Genomic DNA, 27,612 nt, shown 5'->3' with positions numbered 1-27,612 from the left:
TCCATCGAACCAGGGAGCCAATCACTCTCACCCCCTCCCTCCATCTAACCAGAGGGCCAGTCACCCCTGCCTCTCCTGCCACTGAACTGGGAGGCCCAGTCACCCTCGCCCCTTTTCCCCATTGGACTTGGAGAGGACTAGTCACCCTCCCACCATCAAACCAGGGAGCCCAAACCCCATGCCCAGTTTCCCCCACATCTCTCTCAGGTATGTGCTTCATAATCTGTGCCTTTTCTGTGGCAAGTCACTTGCCTCTCCCCACCTCTCTCATCCACTTCAAACTGGCCTCCCAATCATCCAGGTGTATTTCATGTGGTCCTCTGTGTCAGATAATTTAGTGGTTTGAGCATTGGTCTCTAAACTCAGGGTTGTAAGCTCAGCCCTTGAGGGGACCATTTACGGATCTGGGTTTAAAAAAAAAGGGGGGGGATGGTGCTTGCTCCTACCCAAGGGGGCACAAGTCTGGACTCGATGACTTCCTGAGGTCTCTTCCACTTCTATGAGATGTGTGTGTGTATCCTACTGGGTGTCACTGTGAATCTTGGTATCCCATGAGGTTAGCTTGTGACTGTTGAACTCATCTAGTTTGATTTCCTATGTACAGTGCATGGAACTACTCCAAAATAATTCCTAAAGTATACATTTTGGAAAAAATCCAATTTTAATTTAAGCAGTCTGAAGAATGGAGGAACGACGATGCTCTTTGGTAAAATGTTCCAGTAATATACTCCTTTCTCTGTTTAAAAATTATGCCTTATTTCCAGTCTGAATTTAGTGGACTTTAATTGAACTTCTGCATTGTATTATGCCTTTCTCTGCTAGATTTAAGAGTAATATATAAAAGTACCCACAAGGGAACTTTTATACTGTGACCAGGTCACCCCGTAGTCTATCGTTGTTAAGGGAACATTTGAGTTCCTTGAGTCTGTCACTATAAGGTGGGGTGGGGAACCTCTTTTGGGTCAGAGGTCACTGACCCTGAAAAATCAGTCAGATGCCACATAAAAGTGAGATGCCAGCAAGCAAGGAAGCAAACAAGCAAATAAACAAATAAATAAAGCCAACACAAAACCCTCACTAATGTGGCCCCTGACTGAGACACCTCTCTCCCCTCAAGGTCCAGCACCATGGGCAGGGAGATTAAGAAGGGGGGATTGAGATTCAGGGCTTCTCTTAGACCAGATTAACTCTTCTGGGGGCCTAGGGTGGGCCCAAAAATGGAGGGTGTGGGGCTGTGTGCATTGGGGGTGGTGTGGTTGGGAGCAGGTATGTGGTTTGGGTAAGAGAGAAGGTGCAGGAGCAGGCTGGGATGGGAGTTTAGAGTCTGGGTGGGATGATGGTGCAGGAGTGGGGCTAGGGGCAGCAGTGGGTGTGGTTTAGGAAAAGGCTGGAGGTGAGGGATCAGGGCAGGAGGGAGGATGGAGGAATTAAAATAGAATCATAGAATGCTAGGGCTGTAAGGGACCTCAGGTGGTCATCTAGTCCAACCCTTTGCCCAAAGCAGGACCAACCTAGCTAAATCATCCCAGCCATAACGATGTCAAGGTGGGTCTTAAAAACCTCTAGGGATGGAGATTCTACCACCTCTCTTGGTAATGCATTCCAGTGTTTCATCACCCTCCTGGTGAAACAGTTTTTCCTAATATCCAATCTACACCTCTCCGTCTGCAACTTCAGACCATTGTTCCTTGTTCTGCCATCTGTTACCGTTGAGAACAGTCTCTCTTCATTCTCTTCAGAGCCCCCTTTCAGAAGTGGAAGGCTGCTATCAAATCTCCCCTTAGTCTTCTCTTCTGCAAACTAAGCCCAAATCTCTCAGCCTCTCATAGCTCATGTGCTCCAGTCCTGTAATCATTTTTATTGTCCTCTGCTGAACCCTCTCCAATGCATCCACATTCTTTCTATATTGGAGGATCCAGAACTGAACACAGTAATCCAGATATGGCCTCACCAGTGCTGAGTTGAGGGGATTAATAACTTCTCTAGATCTGGAAATGCTTCTCCTAATGCACCACAATATGCTGTTAATCTTCTTGGCTACAAGGGCACACCGTTGACTCATATCCATCCTCTTATCCCCTGTAATCGCCAGGTCCTTTTCTGCTGCGCTTCTACTTAGCCAGTTGCTCCCCAGCCTGTAATAGTGCCTGGGATTCTTCCATCCCAAAGGCAGGAATCTACACTTCTCCTTGTTGAACCTCATCAAATTTCTTTTGGCCCAGTCCGCCAATTTGTCTAGGTCACTCTGGACTCTATCCCTCCTCTCCAATACATCTACCGGACCCCCAAGCTTAGTGTCATCTGCAAATTTTCTGAGGGTGCAATTCGTGCCCTCATCCAGGTCATTAATAAAGGTGTTGAACAGTAGTGGGCCTAGAACCGATCCTTAGTGCACTCCACTTGAAACTGGCCACCAACCAGACATTGAGCCATTGACCACTAACCGTTGGGACCGTCCATCAAGCCAGCTGTCTATCCATCTTACAATCCATGTATCCAATCCATACTTCCCTAACTTATGGGCAAGAATGTTGTGAGAATCTATATCAGCAGCTTTACTAAAGTCAAGATATATCACATCCATTGACTTCCCCATGTCCACAGAGCCATTTACCTCATCATAGAAGCTAATCAGATTGGTCAGGCATGACTTGCCTTTGGTGACTACTCTTGATCACTTTCCCCTCTTCCAAGTGCTCCAAAATTGATTCCTTGAGGATCCTCTCCATGATTTTTCCAAGGACTGAGGTAAGGCTGATGGGTCTATAGTTCCCTGGATTGTCCTTCTTTCCTTTCTTAAAGATGGACACTACATTTGCCTTTTTCCAGTCATCCAGGATCTCTCCTGATCTCCATGAGTTTTCAAAGATAATAGTCAAAGGCCTTACAATGACATCTGCCAATTCCCTCAGTACCCTCGGGTGCATTAAATCCGGACCCATGGATTTGTGTGCATCTAGTTCTTCTAGATACCTCTTAACCCCTTCTTTCCCCTCCAAAGGCTGCCCAGCTCCTTCCCATACTGCATTGCCAAGTGCTGTAGTCGGGGAGTTGACCTTGTCCATGAAGACTGAGGCAAAAAAACATTGAATTGTCTGAACCTGCAGTTCCTCTCCTATTGAGCAGGATTACTATTGCAACAACGCATCATCAGTAGGGTAAAACTAACCTGTCTCACGACGGAATTCTTCAGCCTTTCCCACATCATCTGTCACAAGGTTACTTCACTCATCCAGTAACGGCCCCACACCCTCCCTGATAACCCTCTTATTGTTAATATGCCTGTAGAAACCCTTTTTGTTGCCTTTCACATTCCTTGCTAGCTGCACTTCCAACTGTGCTTTTGCTTTCCTGATTACCTCCTGACATTCTTCAGCCACGTATTTATATTCCTCCTTAGTCATCTGTCCAAGTTTCCACTTCTTATACGCATCCTTTTTGAGTTTAAGCTCACCAAGGATTTCCCATGTAAGCCAAGCTGGTTGCCTGCCATATTTGCTTTTCTTACTGTGCATTGGGATGGTTTGCTCCTGTGCCTTCACTAAGGCCTCTTCAAAATCCTCCCAGTTCTCCTGAACGCCTTTCCCCTTCATATTAGCTTCCCAGGGTGTCCTGCCAATCAGTTCTCTCTGGCAGTCAAAGTCTGCTATTCTGAAATCAAGGGTCTGTATTTTACTGCCCACTTTTCTTCCTTTTATCAGAATCCTGAAATCTACCATCTCATAATTGTTGCAGCCCAAGTTGCCACCCACTTCTATTTCTCCTACTGTTTCTTCCCTGTTTGTGAGCAGCAGGTCAAGCTGCGTACGGCCCCTGTTCAGTTCCTTCAGCGCTTGTACCAGGAAGTTATCCCCAGCATTCTCTAAAGACTTCCTGGATTGTCTGTATGCTTCTGTGTTGGTCTCCCAACAAAAATTTGAATGGTTAAAGTCTCCCATGAGACCCAGGGCTTGTGATTTGGAAGCTTCTCTTAGTTGTCTGAAGAGGTTGGGGTTCTGGGTGGGAGGGAGATAGGGTACAGGAACAGGTTGAGAGTAGGGGTCACGTTATAGATAGGTACATGAACAGGGTGGTCATTCTGTTCACTGGTGTGGTTTGATGGTCTGTAGCAGAAGAGCTAATACTCCATCTTGAGCTCTGTTTGTTAGGACATTGGTCCATAAAGTATGTTATCCGTGACTTGGAATTTGGTGATATAATTTTTTATATGGAATTCCACTCACTTCGTTATGTCCACTTGATCCTTCCTAAACATGTTATAACCATTAATTTTAACATTCTAGTTAGGTGAATCATCTCATCTGATTTCAGTAATATCAACTAGATTGAATTTATCATCACAGATCAGCAATTCCTATTCCTCTTCTATGTTAACCTGGCTCAGAGCATTAGTGTATAGATTACAGGTTGAACCTCTCTAATCTGGAACTCTTTTGTTCAGCAACATCTGTAATCCAGCACGATTTTAGTTAGCAGGATGACCACTTATCATGGGTATGGCCAAGTTTTCCATAGTCTCGTAAAGGTTGTTTACAACCACCTATCCTGGCTCTCAGTGTTCTGTTCTGTTATTTAGCTCTCATGTATGCCTATATGTCTTCTAAGAGTCCAGTAAGTAGTGAAGGTGTTGGTAAAGTGCTAGACAATGTTGACATCCTGTGGTTCGACAAATTCTTTCGTCCTGCACCAGTCAGGTACTGAGGGTGCCAGACGAGAGAGGTTCAACCTATATTAAAGATTTTTTCTTTTCATGTTCATTGATTTCTTGTTTGATTGTATTCTCAACATCTCAAGTTTCATGCTGAGTGCTCATTTCTTCCCTCTTTTCATCCTCGCTGTTTGCTATTAGTTTAATCCCCTCCTGACTACTCTAGCCAGCCTGTCCCCAAGGAGACTGCTCTCCCTTCTGTTGAGTTGGAGGCCAGTCAAACTACATAACCCCTTCTCTCCAGAAAAGATGGATCAATATTTTACAAAACCTCTAATTCATACCACTTACTTAGCTTGTCATTCACTTCCAGAATCGTCTGCCCTCCTTCACTTGTGGAATAGGAAGAATCTCAAAGAAGTATGCTTGGAATGTCTTCTTTAGCTCACATCGGAGTTCCCTGAAGTAATAGACTAGTTTTTACATTAATACATAAAAAGGACCAGAGTTTGGATTAATATAATCCAGGGCTTTTTTTGTGACGGTATCGTATGGTATGCTGAACCAGCAACTCGGCGGCCCCAGGTGGGATTCCTGGCCAGATGGTGCGGGACCCTGTCAGCCCCATGGCTCAGAGCCATATGGGGTGTGAGCCCCACTGGCAGCTCCAGCCCAAGAGTCCCGGCCAGGGCTGGGAAAACCCTCCCAGCCCCATGGATGGGAGCCAGCTGGGGTATGGAGCCCAACCCGCAGCTCCAGCCCCGAGGACCCAGCCAGGGCCAGGGAGGACCCCAGCAACCCCAGGACTGGGAGCTGGCTGGAACATGGAGCCCTGTCAGCAGCTCCAGTCCCAGGACCTAGCAGGGGCGAATGTTGGCAACCTCCAAGCTGGGAGCTGGCCAGGGTGTGGAGTCCCACCCACAGCTCCAGCCCTGGGAACCCTGGCAGGAGGGAGGGGGAACGATGAGCCAGCTGTGTGCCAGCTCCCCATTTTTTAGAAAAAAAGCACTGACATAATCTCTTCTGGGAGTGCATAGCTGGATCTTCTCAATTGAGAATACTTCCTTCTTGGCTGTTGGGTGATTTATTTTGTTGAATATGTTGACGCAGAGAAAGGCATCTGTTTTAGAAGTTCATAGGTTGAAATGCATGTAGGTGGTATTTAACTCATGGTTTTGAGATTGGGACCAAACCCTTAAACTGTCAGTGGAAATGAATGGGGAACCAGAAGAAGGACTGAAGTACAATTTTGATGTCCTCATGGCAGCCTAAACAATGAAAGGGTCAGACAGCCACCCTTTTTACGAGCTAGAGGTTTGTATTGTTTTCACATTCTACTTCAAATACACTGAAATACAGTAATCTAGTTTGGGAGGCAGAGGTGATAGAACAGTTTATATAGTTGGGGTGCTGAGAGTCATTGAACCAAACTGTAAATCCTGTATGTGGTGGCAACCTCTTTAAGCCAGAAGGTGTTTCAGCACTCCGCACATGCTGGTAGGTGACAAACGCATTGATCGCTGTGGCCAGCTTCTTGTCTGGGAGGTGAGAGTAGGGGGGAAATGAAAAAAGATGTTTTTAGCCACAAGGGCTACATAGTGAACTCAGCTTTGATGATAATTCAAAAAGGACCCCAAACTTTTGAACCATTCTGACAAAAGGGGACTGTATCAATTTGATGGACAGGTAGAGTTGTGCAGAGTTCTAGCTAGTTCAGAGTGCTTTCTTGCCTTTCAGCCAGCATCGCTTGGTCTTGTCTGGGTTCTGAAACAGCTGTCATCTGATCTTTTATGGGCATTGCAATATTTTTAGTAATGGCTGCCATTGGATCAGTGCCAAATGATCCAATGTGTGTCATCAGCATATTGTTAGCAACTAAGCATCTCACAGTCTGAGCGTTCTCATGTAGATCTTCAGTACGATCCTAGTGATATTCTTCTCCATGGTAAAAGCTTTGGAAAGAGGAGCACTTACCCATCATTGTTCTTTGGGTTCAGCTGGAGCGAAGTAACTGAAACCATTGTGATATTGTTATCTACCTGTGCTGTGTTTCTCAGAGAGTTTAGCAATACTTTGTTGTTTCTTGTTTCAAAAGATGAAGATACATCCTGAAATATGAATGTGGAAATCTTTCCTGTACCCATGTTCATTAGGAAGTAATGCCCACTTGGGCAGTGTCTGTATAGTGCTTTGAACAGAATCTTGATTGTGGGACATCCAGTATGTTGTCCCAGCTTCTGAATAAAAGAATTCAGCAGTTTTCACCACACTTTATGGTCATCTGACATAGTGATATTTTACTATGGTATTTTAAATCTTTCCTTACAGCATGTCAAGCTAAGAAAAGACTGAAATAAATGGCATTTTTCTGTGTTAATTCCTATTTTCAGTTCCTATTTTATGTTTGATTTAATACTTTTTCTAAATGGAAAATGGAAAATTCTGTGATGTTAAAGATTGATATCTTCTAAGTTTCTTGTTTAACTTCCTTCTGAAAAATTGTGATTTCAGTTTGATAGATACTTTTGGGGAGGTTGTATAGTGGCAGTAGCATGGAATATGTAATTTTTGCTCCCTTGTGACTGTTACAAAGGTCTTGACTAAAGATTGTATGTCTAAGTTTAGCCAGTGAAGCATGTGTCAGGTTTTTTAAAAAATTACATATGAAAGTGTTTTGATACCAATCTGTTTATGGTTTGTTACAAAAGCCTCTCTTGTTTAACAAAGCAGAAACTGTTCACTGGAGTTTGACATATTTTGAGAATATTCAATCCACTAATGGATTTTGAACTGATAATATTATTACCTCCTGTGTATAAACTTGGCATTTCTTCCTTTGCATTAGAAACATTTTACTTAACATTTGTGACTGTGTTAACAACCAAATGCATTGGAGCAGCAGCAGCTAAAAGGAGTAAGAGGGAGTTATAAAAAGAACAGACCTTTCTGTAATGTTGCCAGATAAGTACAACAAGCACAGAAGAAATATTGCTCATAAATGCCCAGTAATATTGAAATAAACTTATTAACTACATAAGTATATTTTCAGTGGTTAAAAATGTAGCAAACAGAACAAAGCACATGGATCAGTTCTGGGAGCAGTGCTGATCAGCATTGTCATCAGTGATTCAGATAATTTCACAGAGAATACATTTACGAAGTTTGCAGATGATATTAAACTGAAAGGAGTTGCAGTTGCTCTGGAGGATAGGATTAAAATTAAAAATGATCTGGACAAATTGGAGAAATGGTCTGAATAGAATAGCATGAAATTCAATAAGAACAAGTGTGTAATCGGGCGGTTGATTACTTGCAGTTAACTCACATGATTAACTGAAAAGTAATTGTGTTTAAAAACGTAATCACAATTAATTATAGCTTTAATCACACTGTTAAACAATGGAATCCAATTTTAAATTTATTAAGTATTTTGGATGTTTTTCTCCATTTTCAAATATACTGATTTCAGTTACAATACAGAGTACAAAAGGGTACAGTGCTCACTTTATATTATTTTTATTACAAATATTTGCAGTGTAAAACCCCCCAAAAGTAACATTTTCCAGTTCAGTATATGCAACTACTGCAGTGAATCTCTTTATCATGAAAGTGCAACTTCTAAATATGGGGATTTTTTTTGTTACATAACAGTATTCAAAAACAAAACAGAGTAAGACTTAAGAGCTTATAAGTCTATTCAGTCCTACTTCTTGTTCAGCCGCCCATTAAGACAAACAAGTTTGTTCACATTTACAGGATGTAGTTCTTCCTGCTTCTTATTTACCTTTTCACCTGAAAATGAGAACAGGCATCCTCATTTGCCTTCCTGGTGCATATGCTCCTCCAGGAGATATATTGTGTTGCTACGTTGTCCTCAGTCCCAAAGAAGGACTCAGACAAAAGGTGTGGTCCTGGAAGTATGCTTTACAGACATAGAGCCATGTCTGCAAAAATGTGACTGGGTTCTGTCTATCCCCCATGGTGTAGGAGTACATGGGATCAAGAAGTTCGGTCCACTCACAACAGACGTGTGTCCATTCAGAAGGAGACTGGACCAGGTTGTGACAGACACACTGCAGGAATTTAACATGTCAATTAACTAATGTTACACACTTTCTTATTGTAGATAGGTCAAAGAAAAAAATTAGTAAGATGGGATGTGTGGTATTGTGAAAAGAACCTTTGTATAGGGGACTTGTACCTGTGTGGCATGGCCTTCACTTGCATAATTATCCTTTTGGGGAATTTTAACAGAATTTGTGGGAAAATGCCAAACACCCATCACCTGAGTTTACATTTAACACTTTCCCCTCAAGTTTATAGCCAATGCTTTTGGTATTTTATGGACTATCCCCAGCCCAATGGGCTTTTTGAAATATTAAACTGGAAGGAGTTAAAGTTGCTCTGGAGGATAGGATTAAAATTAAAAATGATCTGGGTAAATTGGAGAAATGGTCTGAATAGAATAGCATGACATTTTATGGACTATCCCCATCCCAATGGGCTTTTGAAATCCCAGTTCCCGTACAGATAATGGAGGAAAAGGATAAACTGGTAAAAGGATGAAGTGGAACACAGACATGAAGACTGGTCCAGTGATTTGGGTGCTATTCTTTGATTCAGGACTTCTCAGTTAAATTTTCTTCTTCAGTATAGGCTTCTACTCTGTGCCATCGGGCAAGTCTCAGTTTCCTGTGCCTCAGTTTTCCATCTGCTTCTTAGATAATAACAGTACCTACCTATCTCACAAAGTTATTGTGAGACTGTATGCATTTAAAAGATTGAGTATCTTAAATATTGTGCTATTGGGGTCATATGCATATATAAGATAAATGGATTCTTTCTCTTAGGCATTATCATTATTTAATAGTTCAGAAAAAAATTAAAGTTTATTTTAAATCCATAAGATACCTAGCTAATTATGCGGCACAATCCATGGAGTCTGGAGAACTGAATGGTTGGAGAGGAGAGATTTTTCACTCATCAGGTTCCAATCAGTAATTTGCTTCTATTTTAGTCTCAACAGTGATACAAATGGAGAAGGAACTGGATGAACTTCTTATGAGGAAAGAAGAAGAATGGAAAGAGCTACAAGCTCACCAACTTAGTTTTCAGAAGACAACATTGCAGGATACCAGAAAGCAGCTCCAAGAAATGCATAAAAAATTCAACAAGTTAAAAGAAGATTTCACTTACAATCTGAGAGTTCTGGAAGAGAGAGACAGAGAGTTGGAACACTATGATGCCATGTTTACTCATTTGAAAATGGCTGAAAATGCTAAACAGGCAGAAGTTAGTGATCTTAGGATACAGCTGGATAAACTTCAACAAACACTTGTAAGAGAAACCCAGAAGCAAGAAGCTCTGCAGTACAAATATCAACAAAAACTTAAAGAACATCAGTTAGAGCTGGAGCGGCTGCACAGGTAAGAGATATTTTTCTTTATAGTACTATCGTGGAAAAATAGAATACAGTCTGCCAGTGATTGTCTGTGTACTGATAAAGCAGTAATTTCTTTAATGCACTAGACAGGAAAGCATGTTCAAATCTGACAAGCATGTTAAAAGCTCAGTCTGGCTGAACTATCCATAGCTCAAAAACACAACTGGGATGTGCAAAGGTAGGCTTTAAGCCACCTTTACAACATCTGTATTCACTTTATAGTGGAAGACTTCCAAACCTTTGGCATTGTTAGAGAGCTGCGCTCAAATGGTACACTGTATCTCTAAGGCTACATCTACACTACCACACTGCGTCAAAGTAGCCTATTTCAAAATAAGGACGTCAAAATAGGCTACTTCGGCGCGTATTGTCTACATGTCCTCCAGGGCTAGTGCTGTCGATGTTCAACGTCAAAGTAGCAACAGGGAATGTTGAAAGGAGCCGCCCTGGAAGGAAATGTGGAGCATCCACACACACAAGCGCTCCCCATCAAAATAAGGGGCCAGAAAAGCCCACGGACTGGGTCACAGGCTGGACTAGCCCTTCCGAGTCAACAGCAAGCCGCTCCTTTAAAGGGCCCCTCCCAGACACACCCGGCCTGCACAGCATGAGGTCCGCAGGGTACTCTCCACAATCTCGCAGACCAAATCACAGCAAATATGGACCCCCAGCAGCAGCAGCAGCAGCAGCAGCAGCAGCAGGAAGAGGAGGCCCTCCAGGTAGTCATCCGGGGGCAAGCGCATTGCTAGGTGCTGCCCGGGAGGCCGCCCAGTGGTTCCTGGCAGAGGAGCCCTCCCCAGGGGCAGACGGGGTGCCCCTGACCACCGGGCTCCCCTCTTCCTCCCCCGCCGGCTGCTTCCCCACCTCTGGAGCTACCCCAGCAGCTCCGAGTGGTGGGAGCAGTTGGTCATGCGGGAGTGGGACAACATGTGGCTGCGGAACTTCCGCATGCGCTGGCAGACCTTCCTGGAGCTCTGCCAGTGGCTCACCCCTGCACTGAGGCACCAGGACACCCGGATGTGGCACGCCCTCCCCGTCGAGAGGAGGGTCGCAATAGCCTTCTGGAAGCTGGCCACTCCAGACAGCTATCGCTCTGTGGGACACCAGTTTGGAGTGGGAAAGGCCACGGTCAGGGCCGTCATCATGGAGGTAAGGAGGCCCAGGCACACACGCACTGGGGGGCGGGGGAGGGAGGGGCCGGGTGTGGGGCTGGGGAGGGAGGGGCACTGGGGAGTGAGGGGCTTGGCTGGGGGGTGCCCGGGGAGGGGCCCGGGAGGAGGGACTGGGGGAGGGCCCTGGGGGGAGTGCCCTGGGGCACCCTGCACACCCTCATGGGCGCCTGTGTTCCCTCCCCACAGGTGGTCCGTGTGCTCAATGCCATGCTGCTCCAGAGGGTCATCCAACTCGGGGACCTGGACGCAGCCGTTGCCGGATTCACCGCCATGGGGTTCCTGAACTGCTTCGGGGCCCTGGATGGGACCCACATCCCCATCCGCGCCCCAGACCACAGTGGAGGAAGCTACATCAACCACAGGGGCTACCACTCCGTGGTCCTGCGCGCGATGGTGGACAGTCGGGGCTGCTTCCAGGATGTGTACATGGGCTGGCCCAGCTGCACACACGATGCCCGTGTTTTTAGGAACTCCCTCTGGGGGACGCCACCGTGTCCCTCTGCCTTGTGGCAAACGCGGCCTACCCCCTCCAGCCCTGGCTCATGCACCCATACACCGGCCACCTCAACGCCAGCCAGGAGCAGTTCAATGCCTGACTGAACCATGCCTGCCAGGTGGTGGGGAGGACATTCGGCCATCTGAAGGGCCGCTGGCGGTGCCTCCTTGCCTGCCTGCACGTCAGCCACTAGAACATCCCCCAGGTTGTGGGCGCATGCTGCATGCTCCACAACATTGTCGAGAGCAAGGGAGAGGCTTTTGTCCAGGGGTGGGTGGTCGATGCTGGCATGGGCTATCTCCAACCGGCCACTGCACCCAGCCACCAGGCCCACTCTGCAGGGGCCTCGTGGACCCACTTCGATCAGGGAGACCCCTGAGCACCTCCCTGGCCTTCCCCGGAGGACCCCCCCACAGCCCACACTGCCCACACACCGTCCCCAACACCCGCACACCACCACCCCAATAAGCACACGCCTCCAGGTATTTGGAAAATAAAACCTTTTTTTTTTTTGAAAGCTGCTAACTTTGTTTTGTGCACAACAGAAACTGCAACCAATATACAAACGGGGACAACTATATACATGGGGGACAACTATATACATGGGGGCCCAGCGGATGGCTTGGCCGTTGGCCCATCAGTCCGGGGTGCGGGTAGAGGGGCGCGACCCCCGGTGGGTACAGCTTGCGACCACCCCCCCTCCCCGTGTCCGCGGTCCCCGGCGTGGCCAGCTGGGGGCTGGGAGGACCGGCAAGTACGGCCGGGATGCTTCCACTGGCCGGTCTTCAGCCCCAGTGGGCTCTGGTCCTGGGGAACTTGCAGGTGGCACAGCAGGTGGGGCAGCAGGTGATGAGGCGGGTGGGGCAGCAAGCAGCATGGTGGGGGGGGGCATAGAGAGGGCGGACCAGGGGGGCAGCGGGGGGCGGGAGCGGGGCAACGGCCTCCTGGATCGACCCGCCTATGTCCCGGAAGACCCCCATGAAATCCTCCCACACCGCCCACCGCTGGGTGGATTCCTCCTTGTCGAAGCGGAGTCTCTCCTTGGCCACCTCCGTCTCCCACCGGAGAGCTGCCAGAAGCTGGGGGTCCACAGGGGCCATCCCCAGGGTCCGGCAGTGGCAGGACCATCCCGCTGGCCTTGGGGGTGTCTCCAGGCGCTGGCGGTGGCTGACCTCTGGCGGGCTGTCGGGGACGACAAAGGGTGCCTGGCTGCCGGGGGCATCAGATGGTGCAGCTGCAGAGAGGGAGAGAGGGAGGGGAAGGCTGTTAGTACCGTGCCCTGGCCCGTGGCCTGTTCCCCCCACCCCCTCCTGGGTGCTGGGTCTCCGTCCCCGTCGGTGGGTGTGATGTCCCTGTTGGCTGTCCTCATAGCATAGTCCCCCTGCCCTCGGGGTTAAGGCACAGTGCTGTCCATGGGTGCAGGTACTGACAGGCACTGATGGCCGTGCCACCGTCTTGGGACTGTGCTGTGGCTGGGTGGTTGCGGGTTGGGGTCCACTGGGGGAATGTGAGGCTCCCGGTCATGTCTGGTGCCCCCGCCCCATAGCCCGTGGGTGTGTGCCCTGTGGGGTACGTACCTGACCGTTCATTGCCGCAGTCAGGGGAAGCCTGGTGGGCGGATGCCCAGCTGGTGCTCCAGGAGGGGAGGTCTATGAGGAGCCCCCCCACTCCTTGCTGCTGGACCCCTCCTCCGCTGTCCCGAGGGGGGGCTCCTCGTGTGGGCCCCAGGGTGCGGGGCTGGCCTTCTGGGCCAGACTCCGGCTCCGAGGCCTGCTGAGCCTCATCGGCCGTGGTGTCAAGTGTGGCCCGTGGGGGGAGGAGGTGTCCCGGGGGCCCAGGATGGCCCTGAGCTCACTGTAATAGGGGCAAGCAGTGGGGGCAACCCAAGACTGGCTGGCCGAGTCCCGGGCCCGGGCATACCCCTTCCACAACTTCTTCACCTTACTCCGGACGTGATCCAGAGTGCAGGCAGGATGACCCCGGGCAGCCAGGCCCTTGGCCAGTCAGGTGAATGCTTTTGCATTCTGCTACTTGCTCCTTATCATGTGAAGCACCTCCTCTTCACCCCAGAGCCTGAGCAGGTCTCGGAGCTTGGCCTCCGACCAGGAGGGGCCCTGCCTCTTTTTGGTCCCCCGCTTGGCTGCTGGGGGTGCCTGGGTCCCCTCAGGAGGGGAGCCCTTGGAGCGCTCGGGGGGCTGGCTCGATGCCATGGGTGGTGGGTAGGTGGGTCGGGGTCTGTAGAGGGCATGCAGGGCTAACATGTGCATGTGCTGCTACCTGAACGCTCTCAGCTACCTGCCACAGGAAATCCAGGTCTGTGGTGCTTTAAAGGCTGCTGCACATGGGGACCATAAAGCGCGGCAGGGGCTGGACAGAGCATCTCAACCCCTCAGCTGATGGCTGCCTTGGAGGACCCCACTATTTCGAAGTAGCGGGACACGGATCGTCTACACACACCCTACTTCGACGTTCAGCGTCAAAGTAGGGCGCTCTTCCCATCTTCGGATGGGAATAGCGATTTCAACGTCTCGCTGCCTAACGTTGGTTTCAACGTCAAAATAGCACATGGTGTGTGTAGACGTGACGGGTGCTATTTCGACGTTGTGCGGGCTACTTCGAAGTAGCCGGCTAGTGTAGACGCACCCTAAGACTAAAGCTGTGAGGGCATAGAGGTGGATTTCAGAGGTGGTAGAGAGGAGGGTTTTCCTATGGTGATATGGGGGGGATTTATGGCTTGTGAGATGAACTAGAAGGTATAGGTAAATGTGTATGTATATCTTAATATAGTTTATAGTGGACAAGTACATTTGTCTATAATGTGCCAAGGGTGAAGTGAATACGATCAGTTTACAAGTCACACATTTACCTGAATTTTGGCTGGCAATGGTGAAGTAACTCCTAGGATCTCTGCCCTGTACCATTGTGTTAAGCAGGGGTCCACATGGTCACTGGAATCCAATTATTCAGGCATGATTATATGAACAAGGCTGTAGAAAAGATTAACTTAGCCAATTTAACAATCAAATCTATATCTGATCTATTAGTCCTCATCTTCCAAGGAAATCGGCACAATACTTTCAAATAACAAGCCTGGAGTTTAAATTTGTAACTTTGCTAGGCACTATGGCTGCTTATAGCAATCTGTAATTCACTAATAACCCCTCCCAACCAGCTGCCTTTCCCCCATGACTGGAGGAATGTTAATGGGCCACTTCATTGTAAATGGTCCCAAGAAATGCATGTTAACTATTTATGCTAAACAACCTGCTCCACTTTGTATTTAATGGTAACGCTCCAGTAGCGTCTATACTACGAGATAAAATCAAATTTATTAATATTGATTTTGTAACTCTGGAATTTATAAATTCGATTTTGAATATACTCACGTCCCCACATTCTCCACGCTGAATTGGCAAACATTAACTGTTGCAGTAGTGCATTGTGGGAACCTATCCCATAGTTCCCTCATCCCCATAAGGGTCTGGGTATGCTCACTGGTCTTTGACATCATTGTCCCACAGTTGCATTTTCCTCATTCCCCTCCTGTACTAAGCAAACATCCATTTTTCCTGCTGGAAGGAAGGAAAAGTAGAGCATCCACAGAGATGACAAAAAAATTAGCAGAAATCTATTTCTTCTGTAACTGAATTCTCAACTGGCCATACACTGACTGTCCCCCCTCCCATGATTGCATCTGATCCCTGAAAATAATACAGGGGCCCTGAAAAGCTTGAAGAAAGAGGTGATAGGAAAGTTTTTGAAAAAAGAGAGTTGCTGTGTGGGGAGGGCATTTGTCTTTCCCATGCACTATAAGGCTTCTGTGCACAGGCTGTGTTCTCAAATGGTCATCCGCTGACTATCCTCCCTCCTGCGATTGCATCCGATCCCTGAAACTAACACAGGGATAGACTGTATTTTAAAGTTAGAGGAAAGAGGATAGAAAAGTCAAGGAAAAAATATCTTTGTCTTCTGTCTTCACTACACAGACATTGCCAACACGGCAGTGAAATCTCATACACTGAACTTACAATGGAAACAGGAATCTCAACTGGCCCTGTACCCTGTGTGTTTTCTGGGGTTGTTAAAGCATGAAGACAGACAGGAAATATTAGGAGAAACAATTTATAACAGAAATATCAAAGCAGCAGGTGTCTGCAATAGACAGCAAGTCCCCAAAAATATTTTTGGCATGGGGTTGGGCTATGGTCCGTGGCTGCAGAGCTGGTTGAAATAGTTGGAGTAGTCCCCTGACTGTCTTAGCCACCAGAGTAGACTTCCCCCGGCCACGTGGCAGTAAGCCTCACTGGTCCTTTGCTAGAGGCGTGGGGAGCGGAATCCAGTGGGGTTCCAGTTGAATTAGTCCTGCCCCCCAAATATCTTAGCTGCTGGGGGAGATTCCTCCTCCCCATCGGCAGCAAGCCCCCCAAGTGTCATAGCTGCTGGAGGAGACTTCCTCCTGGTGGTATCAAGCTCCTGAATATCTTAGCCACCAGGGGTGATTTCCCCCTGTCAGCTGCAAACCCCAGAAATTCTTTCCTGCCCTTGGGAGTCCTAACCATGTGCAAGCTGGGACATGGTGCTGCCTGGCAGCATGGTCAGCGCTGAACAACAGGCACATTCTTTTATTGGATCAGGGGCTACCCAGGTGATGTGGCTGAGCATGGGAAAGACATCCCACTGTGTGGCACCTGTGGGGAAAGGACGGGGGCTTAGCGCACAGGGCTCTGGGCAGGGGTGTGTGTGTATGTATACAGGGTTGTGAAGGCCGGGGGGAGGCAACTCCACATCTCCTCCCCCCCCCACCATTTGTACTAGGGCTGCTTGCTCTTAATACTAATATATGGAGATATACCTGTCTCATAGAACTAGAAGGGACCTTCTAAGGTCATTGGGTCCAGTCCTCTGTACTCACAGCAGGACGTATCACCATCCCCGACAGGGTTTTTTGTTGGTTTTTTTTTAAATGTATTTGCCCCAGGTCTCTAAATTCCCCTTCCTGTCCCTGTCAGGGCACAAAAGCAAAGTGCAAATTGAAGGGGGTTGCATTAGGTGAGAGGTAAACCAGCTGAAAGTGTCTGGGAGAAAAAATAGGAGTGACATCATGATGGGGGTCTACTATAGAACACGTATTAGAAAGAAGAAGTGGATGAGTAACAAACAACAGGAATATCAAAAACAGTATCTGTAAGAAGATCTAAAATAATTGCTGTGATGTTAGGAGAGGACAGAAAAATTGGTGGAGTGGTAAATAATAGTGAGGACAGATAACTTACATGAGTCACCTGGATCACTTGATAAGCTGAGTATCAAAAAAAGCATGTTTTAAGTCATACATGTAGAAGTAAAAAATGTAGGTCATAGTTATAGCATGGGGCAGTATATCTTGCAAAGTGGTGTCTTAGTGAATACTTAAGTGAAGAACACATAGGGGTTCTGGTTAATGATCAGCTGAAGATGAGTCCTCATTGTTATACTATGGCTAAGGGTTTTATTTAACCCTTAGATAGAATATTGCATAGGACCAAAGAGGTGGTATTTCTTCTGTGTATGATAGATAAGATTGTTACTGTGATATTGTGTCCAGTTCCAGGTTCTGTGTTTTAATAATAATGTTGAAAAATTAGAGGTGATTCATTAAAGAGCCATCAGAATGAGTTGAAATCTGGAAAGCTGCTTTTCACTTTCAGATGGAAGAAGCTTGGTGTATTTAGTCTATTGTTGTAGGGCAAGCATGTCCCTCTTGCGTTGTGGTTGGGGTCCTTATAAACCTGCCGCTGAGTGCACCCAACCACCTTTGGCTTTGGAGTGCTGCAACCTAGAGGCTAAAGTAGGTATGGCTGTCCTCTCCCTTAGAGCTGTGTGGCCTTATAGCTAGAGTCAATATAGTTCCCGTCTCCCTCAGGGCTTAGTAGTCAAAGTCCTGTCTGCTGGGGCTGGGTGGTCTGCTGGCCAATGGACTGAATGAGTCAATGGGTCTAGTTGTGGGTGGCTCCTGAGATCCAGACCCTCCATGTTCTACCTGATCCCCGCCCAGGATCCTGTCAGTGGCGAGAGTAGTTGCCACCAAGACAGCGAGGATCTGATCAAAACACACTAACCTTATTTGCCTCAGTGGCTGATTCCCCCAGGCTACTTCCAACTCTGTCTCTCAGAATCTGCAGGACATGGGTATCTGCTTAGGTCTTGGTCCCCATGGTCTCAGGCTTCAGTAGATTAGAGCCTGTAATGTGCATCCTCCCTTCTTGGCAATCAGCCCTGACAGAGCTTTTCTCCCTGAGTTCTAACTGGAGCATGCCCAACAGGGCCAAGGGGGTGTGGCCTCTGCCCATGCTGTGGGGTTAATTCCTGCTGAACCAGAGCAGGGCAAGGGTGAGAAGGAGTTCTTAATCAAATGGACAGATGGATGGACAGACGGACAGACAATCTCGTTCAGACATGGAGTATAACTTGTGAATGGAAAGTTGATACATTTTTGCTTAAGAAATTAAATTTTTGCAATTTATATTTGTATGAGTGAAGTATTGCTTGAAGAACCTTTCAGAAGAACTTATCGATAGTTCATAATTGACCACATTTCATATAAATTTATTTGCTGGTGTTCTAGTTCTAAGATTTCTGACATTGATCATCACTGTGAGGAGTATAAGATGTTGAAACAGCAGTTGGAGAGAAAACTCCAAGAAGTGGAAGGAGAACTTGCCTTGCAAAAACAGGTACTGGAGACTCTAGAAAGCAATATTGTGTTAAATGAGCCACACTAGGTGGAATTTCTACTTTACAGTCTATCCGTTCTCATGAGAGAATTATAAGAATAAAAGAACAGCCATACTGGGTCTGACCAAAGATTCATCTAGCACACTATCCTGTCTTCCGACATGGCCAATGCCAGATGCCTCAGAGGGAATGAACAGAACAAGTAGTCTTTGAGTGATCCCTCCCCTTTCATCCATGTCCAGTGTCTGACAAACAGAGGATAGGGACACCATGCCTACCCAGACTGGCTAATAGCTGTTGATGGCTCTAACTTTCATGAATTTATCTAACTCTTTTCTGAACCCTGTTAAAATCCTGGTTTTCACAACATCCTGTGGCAAGGAGTTCCACAGGCTTACCATCTGCTGCATGAAAAAAATACGTCCTTTTGTTAGTTTTAAACCAGCTACCCATTAATTGCATTTGGTGGCCTCGAGTTCTTATGTTATGGGAACAAGTAATGTTTCCTTATTCACTTTTTCCACACCAGTCATGATTTTATAGACCTTATCATATCCTCACTTAATTTCCTCTTTTCTAAGGTGAAAGTCTTTTTAATCTTTCTTCTTATGGCACCCATTGCAAACCCCTAATATTTTTTGCTGCCCTTTATTGAACCTTTCCCAATGTCCATATATCTTTTTTTGAGATGAGATGACCGCATCTGTGTGCAGTTTTCAAGATGTGAATGTATCATGGATTTATGTAGAGGCAATAACATATTCTCTGTCTTATCCTCTATCCCCTTTTTAATGATTCCAAATGATTATGCATTATAGGTGAATGCTCTGGTAGGTGTATTTATCTAATAGCTATGCACAGTGCTTTTTACCTCTAATGTTAAAATTAATGTAATAAGAAGTCCAGTTGGCACTACTGCATGTTACTTTACAATAATAAGTGTCAGACGGTATGTGCATACTGGCAGGTTGGTTTACTTACTAATCTGGCAGCCTCCCCTTGGGAAGAATTGGTAAGATTATGTTTAGTAAACTGGGGTGGAGTAAGATTCGTGTAAAAGCAATAAGGAGTCTTCTGGACCTTAAAGACTAACAGAGTTATTTGGGCACAAGCTTTTGTGGGTAAAAACCACTTTGTCAAGTGCACCTAATAAATTTGTTAGTTTTTAAGGTGCCATAGGATTCCTCTTTGTTTTCGCAGCTACAGACTAACACAGCTATGCCTTTAAAATTCTTGTGTAGAGGGATACAGCCAGCACACTGTGCTAAATTGGCTAACCTTGAGATTCCAGGGAAGGTCAGCTTCTATAAATCAGAATCAGTTTTCGGATTGGCACATAAGTTAAAGAAACATATTGACATGCGCCAGTATGCTGTATTTTGATTTCAAGACTCTCTCCTCCTGCTTTTTATGCCATTATTAACACACATTTGTCTGTTCCTATTAATACTCTATCATAGCATAATGTGAGAATACTTAGCCATGGAGTTTGTTTGAGCTCTAGTGGTGTCACCTGATTGAGGATGTCTTACTAACCACATATTGAAAAAACAACATTTTTAGGATAATTTATAGTTCCTTCACCTTTTTAAAAATTGTTTTTAGGAAAGTTCAAGTTTACAAATCATTCCCATATAAGTATTGGAAACAAAATGATAATCATTACAACAGTGAGCTTATGTTTTTGTTTCGCAAAACATGCAGTCGTATATAATCATCAAATCTCTCTTATCACACTAAAGCTGCGTCTACACGTGCACGCTACTTCGAAGTAGCGGCACCAACTTCGAAATAGCGCCCATCGCGTCTACACGCGTCGGGTGCTATTTCGAAGTTAACTTCGACGTTAGGCGGCGAGACGTCGAAGTCGCTAACCTCATGAGGAGATAGGAATAGCGCCCTACTTCGACGTTCAACGTCGAAGTAGGGACCGTGTAGACGATCCGCATCCCGCAACGTCGAAATTGCTGGGTCCTCCATGGCAGCCATCAGCTGGGGGGTTGAGAGATGCTCTCTCTCCAGCCCCTGCGGGGCTCTATGGTCACCATGGGCAGCAGCCCTTAGCCCAGGGCTTCTGGCTGCTTCTGCGGCAGCTGGGGATCTATGCTGCAGGCACAGGGTCTGCAACCAGTTGTCAGCTCTGTGTATCTTGTGTTGTTTAGTGCAACTGTGTCTGGGAGGGGCCCTTTAAGGGAGCAGCTGGCTGTTGAGTCCGCCCTTTGACCCTGTCTGCAGCTGTGCCTGGCATCCCTGTTTCGATGTGTGCTACTTTGACGTGTAGACGTTCCCTCGCTGAGCCTATTTCGATGTTGGGCTGAGCAACGTCGAAGTTGAACATTGACGTTGCCGGCCCTGGAGGACGTGTAGACGTTATTCATCGAAATAGCCTATTTCGATGTCGCAACATCGAAATAAGCTATTTCGATGTTGGCTGCACGTGTAGACGTAGCCTAAAAGATTTACCTGGTGTTGATACTTCAGGGCAGGAGCTGCGGTTGTTGGGATCCCATTAGTCGGGGGAGAAACTTATGGGGCTCAGAACAGGCTGTGAGGATGAAGGAATCCAGGCAGGGGGCTGGGAGGTGTTGGGGGGGTCAGGGTGGGAGGGATGCAGGTTTCGGGGGGCTTAAGGTAGGGGCCTGGGACATTGTGGGAGCTTACTGGGGCCATCAGTGGTGGCGCTGCTCTGACAGCAGCTCATCTGGGTGGGTAGGGAGGTTGTGCTGCCTTAGCAACTCTTAGGGCTGGCTGCCCTACCCTCTGGCCAGCAGATCCTTGCCAGAGGCTGGTAAGGGCTGCCCAGAGAGTGGGTGAGTGATTTGTCGTTGGGAGATGCATCTGGACTCCCTGGCCATTCAAGAGGCTTCTTGGAGGTGAGGATGGAGGGCAGGCTAGGGCTGAGCTGCCCAATGGCTTATCTTGGGGATGGGGGTAGGACTGATCTGCCCAGCCCTCCAGCTCATCTGTTAACTATGTGTAGTACACACTATTCACATCTGTTAATATTTTAAAAATGTAGTATCCTTTTATCATCTATTTATAAATGAAACACTAATACATAATATGATCAAAAATTATGCTGAAATAGTACTGTATTTTACAACTTGTAGTCTGTTTAATTTATTGTCATTGGTAATTAAAGTTTATTGCTTGGTTTTGACAATTCTTATGTCTAGAAGGAAAGCCCATAGTACTGACAGAAACAGCACATTCTTACATCCATATGGGAGTGTAGTTTACTACACTGTTCAAGTAAGATTTAAAGCAAAACTCAAATTCACATATCAAAAGTTACAGGTTGCATAATTGGATACATATTTTATTATAAATAATATGACTTTAATATATGTACATGTTTAGTAAACAAAGATATTTGGTGATGCCACGTTTTCCATGAATGTGGATCATTTTGACTTTAATTCATTTTAATTAACTTGAGTCTCGTTTACACTGATTTTTCTTTTTTAAACCCTTATTGTTTTTGCATTGGCATAGCTCAGGTGGTGCAAGCAATGGTGAGAGAATTACTGTATACCAGGCACAGTGATTTGGCCAGTATGCTGTCTAACTCTTCTCTGAACAAATCTAGATAACACAGTGATTAATACTCTATGGCTTTGTCTACACTTGCTCCCTTCTTTGAAGGGGGCATAGTAATCAGCCTGATTGGAGAATACTAATAAAGTGCTGCAATGAATATGCAACACTTCATTAGGCTAATTCTCCCTGCAGCAACTTCAAAGTTGCAAACTTCAAAGTGCCAGCATGTGTGTAGTCGTGGGCATTTTGAAATACTCTCACAACTGCAAAGTGCACTTAGCCTGAGGAGTAAGGGCACTTCGAAGTTGTGCAGATACTTTGAAGAGCCCGTGGCTACATGGAATGCTGGCACTTTCAAGTTTGCAACTTCAAAGTTGCCGCGGGGAGAATTAGCCTAATGAAGTGATGCATATTCATCACAGCACTTCATTAGTGTTCTCCAATAAGGTTGATTACCATGCAAAGGGGGCTAGTATAGACATAGCCAGTGGTAGCTGACCTATGGTCTATATCAGAATTTCCATGATTGCTCCCATTAGTGGAACTGCATTAGTGAAATTAATAGTGGGAAGTCTTACGGGCATGATTTTTAAAATGGTATTATTAATGCAGTCCCTGCAATCTATTACAGGAGCTTCTGGTAGAATTTGATGCAGAAATTAAAAAGAGAGAACATGCATTTCGACAGCAGGCAGATGAAATGAGTAATTTAGTTCTTTCTCATGAACTCAAGGTAATTGTTCTTTCATTTTGTGTACAAAATAAACTTACTTTGCTATTGTCCCAAATTTGATATATTTTATGACACAAATAGATGTAGGGGGGGGTGTCATACTCTTTCTTTCTCCACCAATGGAACAAGTGAGTCATTTCCATAGAACTGTAGTAGAAAGTAAAGAGGACTGCCTAAATTCCATGATAGTCAACAGAATCTTCCTGCTCATTGCTGCAAAAATTCACTTGTCAGTCTCCAGAATGCCTATTTGATCCTCAAGGAGTTGATGTTTTTGACTATTAGGGAAAAAATATTCAGAGGATCTGCACGCGCGGATGACTTCAACATCACTTGAATGTACTTTTTGTTACCAGTGTCAAGTTATTTCAGCATGTTCTAATTTTTTTAAAGAGCTTATGAGGTAGGTACCTTTCAAAACTAATTTCGGTACCTTGTGCATAGGTATTAGCAAAGGCTTTTGCTTTCTCAGACTTTATTGAGTTTAGGACACCATTATAGTAGTAATATGAGGAAATTAGATCTTTTATAATTTTATTTTTCTTTCATCATTTATGGCTTTTGTATTTGAAGGCTAGAAGGCCAAACGCTTACCCTGATCTGACTGATCCTAATTTGGTGCCTTTGTTCATACTATACAGATAGTCCCTGACTTACGAATCGGTTACATTTTGAATAACTGGTTGTAACTTGATTTGGTCGTAAGTCAGAAATACCCTTATACTGTAATCCCTAGAGGTATGCAAATTTCGCATAAGTTGGGGAGGGCTTGGACTGGGGCCCTGGGAGGTGGCAGGGGGGTTAAGCCTGGGGTGGGTTAGGGCGGCAGGGGTGGGAGGGTGCCGTTGAGCTGGGGCTTGCAGGGGTTGAACCCAGGCAGCAAGGGGTTGGGGCAGGAGTTGAACCCGTCCAGGGGGTTGGAGCCGTGGCTGCAGGTAGGGGCGTTGGAGCTGGAGGCCCACATGCTGGAGGTTGGGAGCTCAGGGCACAGGTTGAAGCCAGAGCCCCATGTGCTGGGGAGTTTGAGCTGGGGCTGTGGGGGATTATGGGTGTTGAACGGGGTGAACTGGGGCGGTGGGATTGGCTGAGGGGTAGAGCCTCATGCAGCTGCAGTGGCTGACAGCTGGAGCCCTGCATGTGCTGGTGGCTGACAGCCCAGTGCATGCTTGGGAGGGTGTCAGCTGGGAATGGAGAGGGGGTTGACCTGGGTGGAGAGGGGATTGAACAGGGGTGAACTGGGGCAGGGTTGAGTTGAACTGCCAGGGGGGATAGAGCCACTGCACATGCTGTTGGCAGCTGACAGCCAGAGCCCCAAGCACTGAGGTGGGGGCAAGCTGGAGCCGGGGGGAGGGAGGGATTGAGCCGGTCTCAGGGCGTTGAACAGGGAGTGCCTTGGGGCAGGGTGGTTGAGTTGGGGGATCCGGGAGCCGGAGCCCCAAGCACAGGTTGAAGTCAGAGCCTCATGCATGGCGGGGTGAGCTGGGGCTGTGTGGGGGTTTGAGCCAGGCAGGGGAGGGGTTTAATGGCGGTGTACCGGGGCAGAGTGCTTGGGTCGGGGGCAGGTTGGAGCCCCGCATGTGGTGAGTGATCTGGGGCCATAAGGGGATTGCGGGGGGTTGGATCTGGGTCTGCAGGGCTTGGGTCCAGTTTGTGGGGGGTCGAGGCCTGGGTGTATGGGGGGTGTTGGGACATGGGGATTGGAGCCGGATCCGCAGTGGTTGCAGGGGAGCCCTAGGTGTGTGGCTGGAGCCCCCTGCTCGGGGAGGTGAGCTGGGGCATGCGGGGTGGTTGGTCGTACGTACGAATGGTTGTAAATCGATGTGTTTGTAAGTTTGGGACTGCTTGTATATGTAGTATTTTCTAGTCCTATTTTCCTTGAATTTAAATTTTTATATATTACTGTTTGTTATTAATACATAAATATAAAATAGATAGTATATGTAGTACAACTGAGTTGATACCATCAAAGGAACCTTGACCTTTGGAATTTTCTGTCTTTAGAGTACTTGATTTTATAACTTTATGTGTATTTTTGATTGCACAATTGTAATGCTGATCTAATATATGCTATTCAACTTATGTTCGTGGTATGTTTATTATTTAGGTCCCACCAGTGTGCTAAGTGCCATAAAAATAGAGGAAGACACTCTGTCTATAGCTGAAAGATCTTTTCTATGTCAGATATAGACAACACATTTCAGATTCAAGTAATATGTTTGATAATGGTGCAGACTTTAGGCAGTTGAGAGCAGGTTTTTTCACCCTCAATACTGGGTCACATTGCTGAGGTAACTAGAGATCACTGACAAAAAGCTTTTCAAAGAAGGGAATTTTAAGTGGTGATCTGAAGTCAAAATGGTAGGTCAATTAGTACACAAAAAGAGGCTTACGGTTAGTGAGAAAGATAAACAAAGGGAAAGGATACAAGAGTAGCATTTGAGAGGTGTATATAAGGGAGAAAGTGAAATGAAAGAAGTAAAAGTGGAGACTGCACTTGTAGGCTACGTCTACACTGGAGAGTTTTGTTGACAAAACTGTGGACATGTTTTGTCAGAAGAGGCGACAGTAACTTCTGTCGACAGATCGCTCTATTGTGCACGTAGCTGCAGAGTGGGTTTTCAAACAAGGTCTGTGTTGTCCTGGGTTTGGTCCCAGTCAATGTACCAAACATTTCTGAAAATCTCACACAAGTAGATTTATTGTAGCATTTTGTCACAGTGTACTAAATCATAAATAGTAAAATTAGACTGAGCAATGTTTTTGACTTCTAAAAAAAATTCCTGATTAAAAAACTTCAGGAATTAAAAAAGGAAGTGTTGTGCTTGGCTGGCAAGAGAAACATCTCTTCATGGGTTAGCAGGGATTTCAATCTCTTCTGATTGCAAATAGGTTAGGAGGTAGAGTGTGGAGGTAGAGTTTTAGCACGCTGATATTATTTTCGACGTTCTTGACATAATATTTTTTCTTGATATCCTGATTATATGTGGTGGGGATTACAGCCTCTGCTTTTCCTGGGAGCATGGTGAAATTGTTCTGTTATGCTCTTGGTATTATTTTCTAATTTTGACTATTGTTTTTCTCTTTGAAAGGTGAAGCTGTTGACCAGAGAACTGAAGGCTCTGAAAGAGGCCAGGATGAAAGCTGCAGAATCATTGCAAACAGTAGAAACTACTAATTTGAAGTTGGAGAAAGAGGCCAAATGCAAGGACTGGGAACTTAAACATCTTGCATCAGTGAAAGATGCTCAGTACTGTACAATTCTTAACTATGATTTAGAGTAACTACTTTTGAACTCACCTTCCCCAACCCCGTTTTCTTTCACATTCTTATAACCTAGGTAGCTTCATACCTCTTGTACAAACAAACCCATACTCTATAGTAAGTACTGTCATAGCAACAACAGAAGGCAATATCCATTGATCTGAGTGCTAACTAGTGTGGGTTACAGACAAGTTCTGCATCACTATTTGGTATAATTTTTAAAACGTATTTTTTTTTATATTTACAAACAATATGTTATGGTTCAGGCATGCGCTGTATATTTGACTGCTGTCTTGATCTGTCTCACATTTTCAAAATAATAGGTCTATATCTGCACATCTTTCAGGGTATGTGTGCTTGGACAAGGGGCACATTAGCAATAAGTGCTGCATTTGCAAGTTGTTTAAGTATAGGATGAAAAAAGAGAGGGACATCTGCTTCAAAGTGCTCCTAATGGAGTCAGTGCTGGCTCCAGAACTGGAGACCAGGTTAGACTCTTCCTCAAGAGCAATGGCCTTGGTCCAGGGCACTCTGTCAATGCCTCTCTCAGGTTGGTACTCTTCCCGGTGAAGAAGATGAAGACACTGCAAAGGGGCACTCTCCAATGTCCTGCATGGGCAAGAGGATGATGAGGGGGTACAGCACAGACTTGTGTTGGGTACCTGTGTCAGGGAACTAGGGGCTGGGTTAGGCACAGTGACTAAGCCCTTCCCATCCTCCTCTAGTGGCGCTGAGTAGCAGTGAATGTCTCTGGCATGTGGAGAAACCATATACACTAGAGGCCATTTGGGTAACATTGGACATCCTGACTTTGCTGGTGCGAGCTGCACCTGCTTAAGCAGTGTCACAATTCAGTGGCAAGTCCATGTTGGGCTGGATATAGGCATCACCATCCAAGCAGCTTTGGCCCCCTCTACATTACTGTCCCTCAGGTGGCCCCTGACACACAAGCTTCAGGCCTTGGACAATGGGAGGCACCCTTCTGTTTCTCCAGTTCTTCACACAGGAGGCAGGACTCAGGTTGACATTCATTGGCACTTCAGTGAGCATGGGCATGTTCCCAGCCTCCTACAGGTCACATTGGAGTCCGTTCCCAGTGACTGGTCAATACATTGATGCTGTATGTCTTTGTTCCATTAGCACTTATCTCCCCTTCCTGGTGATTTTCATGGTCAGGGACATCTTTTTGCTACAGGCCCAGTTCCCAGTCCAGATTTGATAGGCATCAATTGATGGTTTCCCATTGCCAATCTGTTGGACCATGAAACCTAAAAGGGCCGAAGACAGAGACTTATTCTATTCAGACTGATCCTCCTGAGTCTGCACCTCTCGCTGGAAACCAAATACTCAGAGACCCTCACATACCAGGTCCCCAGATACTGAGGGAGAAGCCTTGGAGACCTGCACTGAACAGGAGTCCCTGCCTCTGAGTCAAGTTCTGGCACTGACGGCACCACCCTCTTTTGTGATGCCTCCACCACTGGGATGGTCACAAGGGCAGTAGCTGATGCCCTGGTTTCCTGGAACCTGTGGGGGTTCACTCAACCCAGCCAGGTGGTGTGTTCAACCCTCCAAGATCTTGGAGCAGCCTTCAACCTCGGGTTA

At 46.3% G+C, this 27,612-nt stretch overlaps 1 protein-coding gene across 1 annotated transcript in view; it reads left to right on the top strand.

The window, feature by feature from the left end:
* CCDC57 (coiled-coil domain containing 57) overlaps window positions 1-27,612 on the top strand; it is a 95,841-nt gene that overhangs the window by 403 nt on the left and 67,826 nt on the right. The window contains exons 2-5 of the mRNA XM_075014145.1: window positions 9,666-10,074; window positions 18,364-18,472; window positions 22,645-22,746; window positions 25,836-25,993. Of these exons, the coding sequence (XP_074870246.1) occupies window positions 9,683-10,074; window positions 18,364-18,472; window positions 22,645-22,746; window positions 25,836-25,993 (761 nt within the window). The 5' untranslated portion in view covers window positions 9,666-9,682. The remainder of the gene's footprint in view (window positions 1-9,665; window positions 10,075-18,363; window positions 18,473-22,644; window positions 22,747-25,835; window positions 25,994-27,612) is intronic.

Source organism: Carettochelys insculpta, chromosome 20, assembly GCF_033958435.1.
Source record: "Carettochelys insculpta isolate YL-2023 chromosome 20, ASM3395843v1, whole genome shotgun sequence".
Lineage (NCBI taxonomy): Eukaryota > Metazoa > Chordata > Testudines > Carettochelyidae > Carettochelys > Carettochelys insculpta.
The sequence above is the reverse complement of the archived record's forward strand: the minus strand, read 5'-3'. Positions and strand labels throughout refer to the sequence as shown.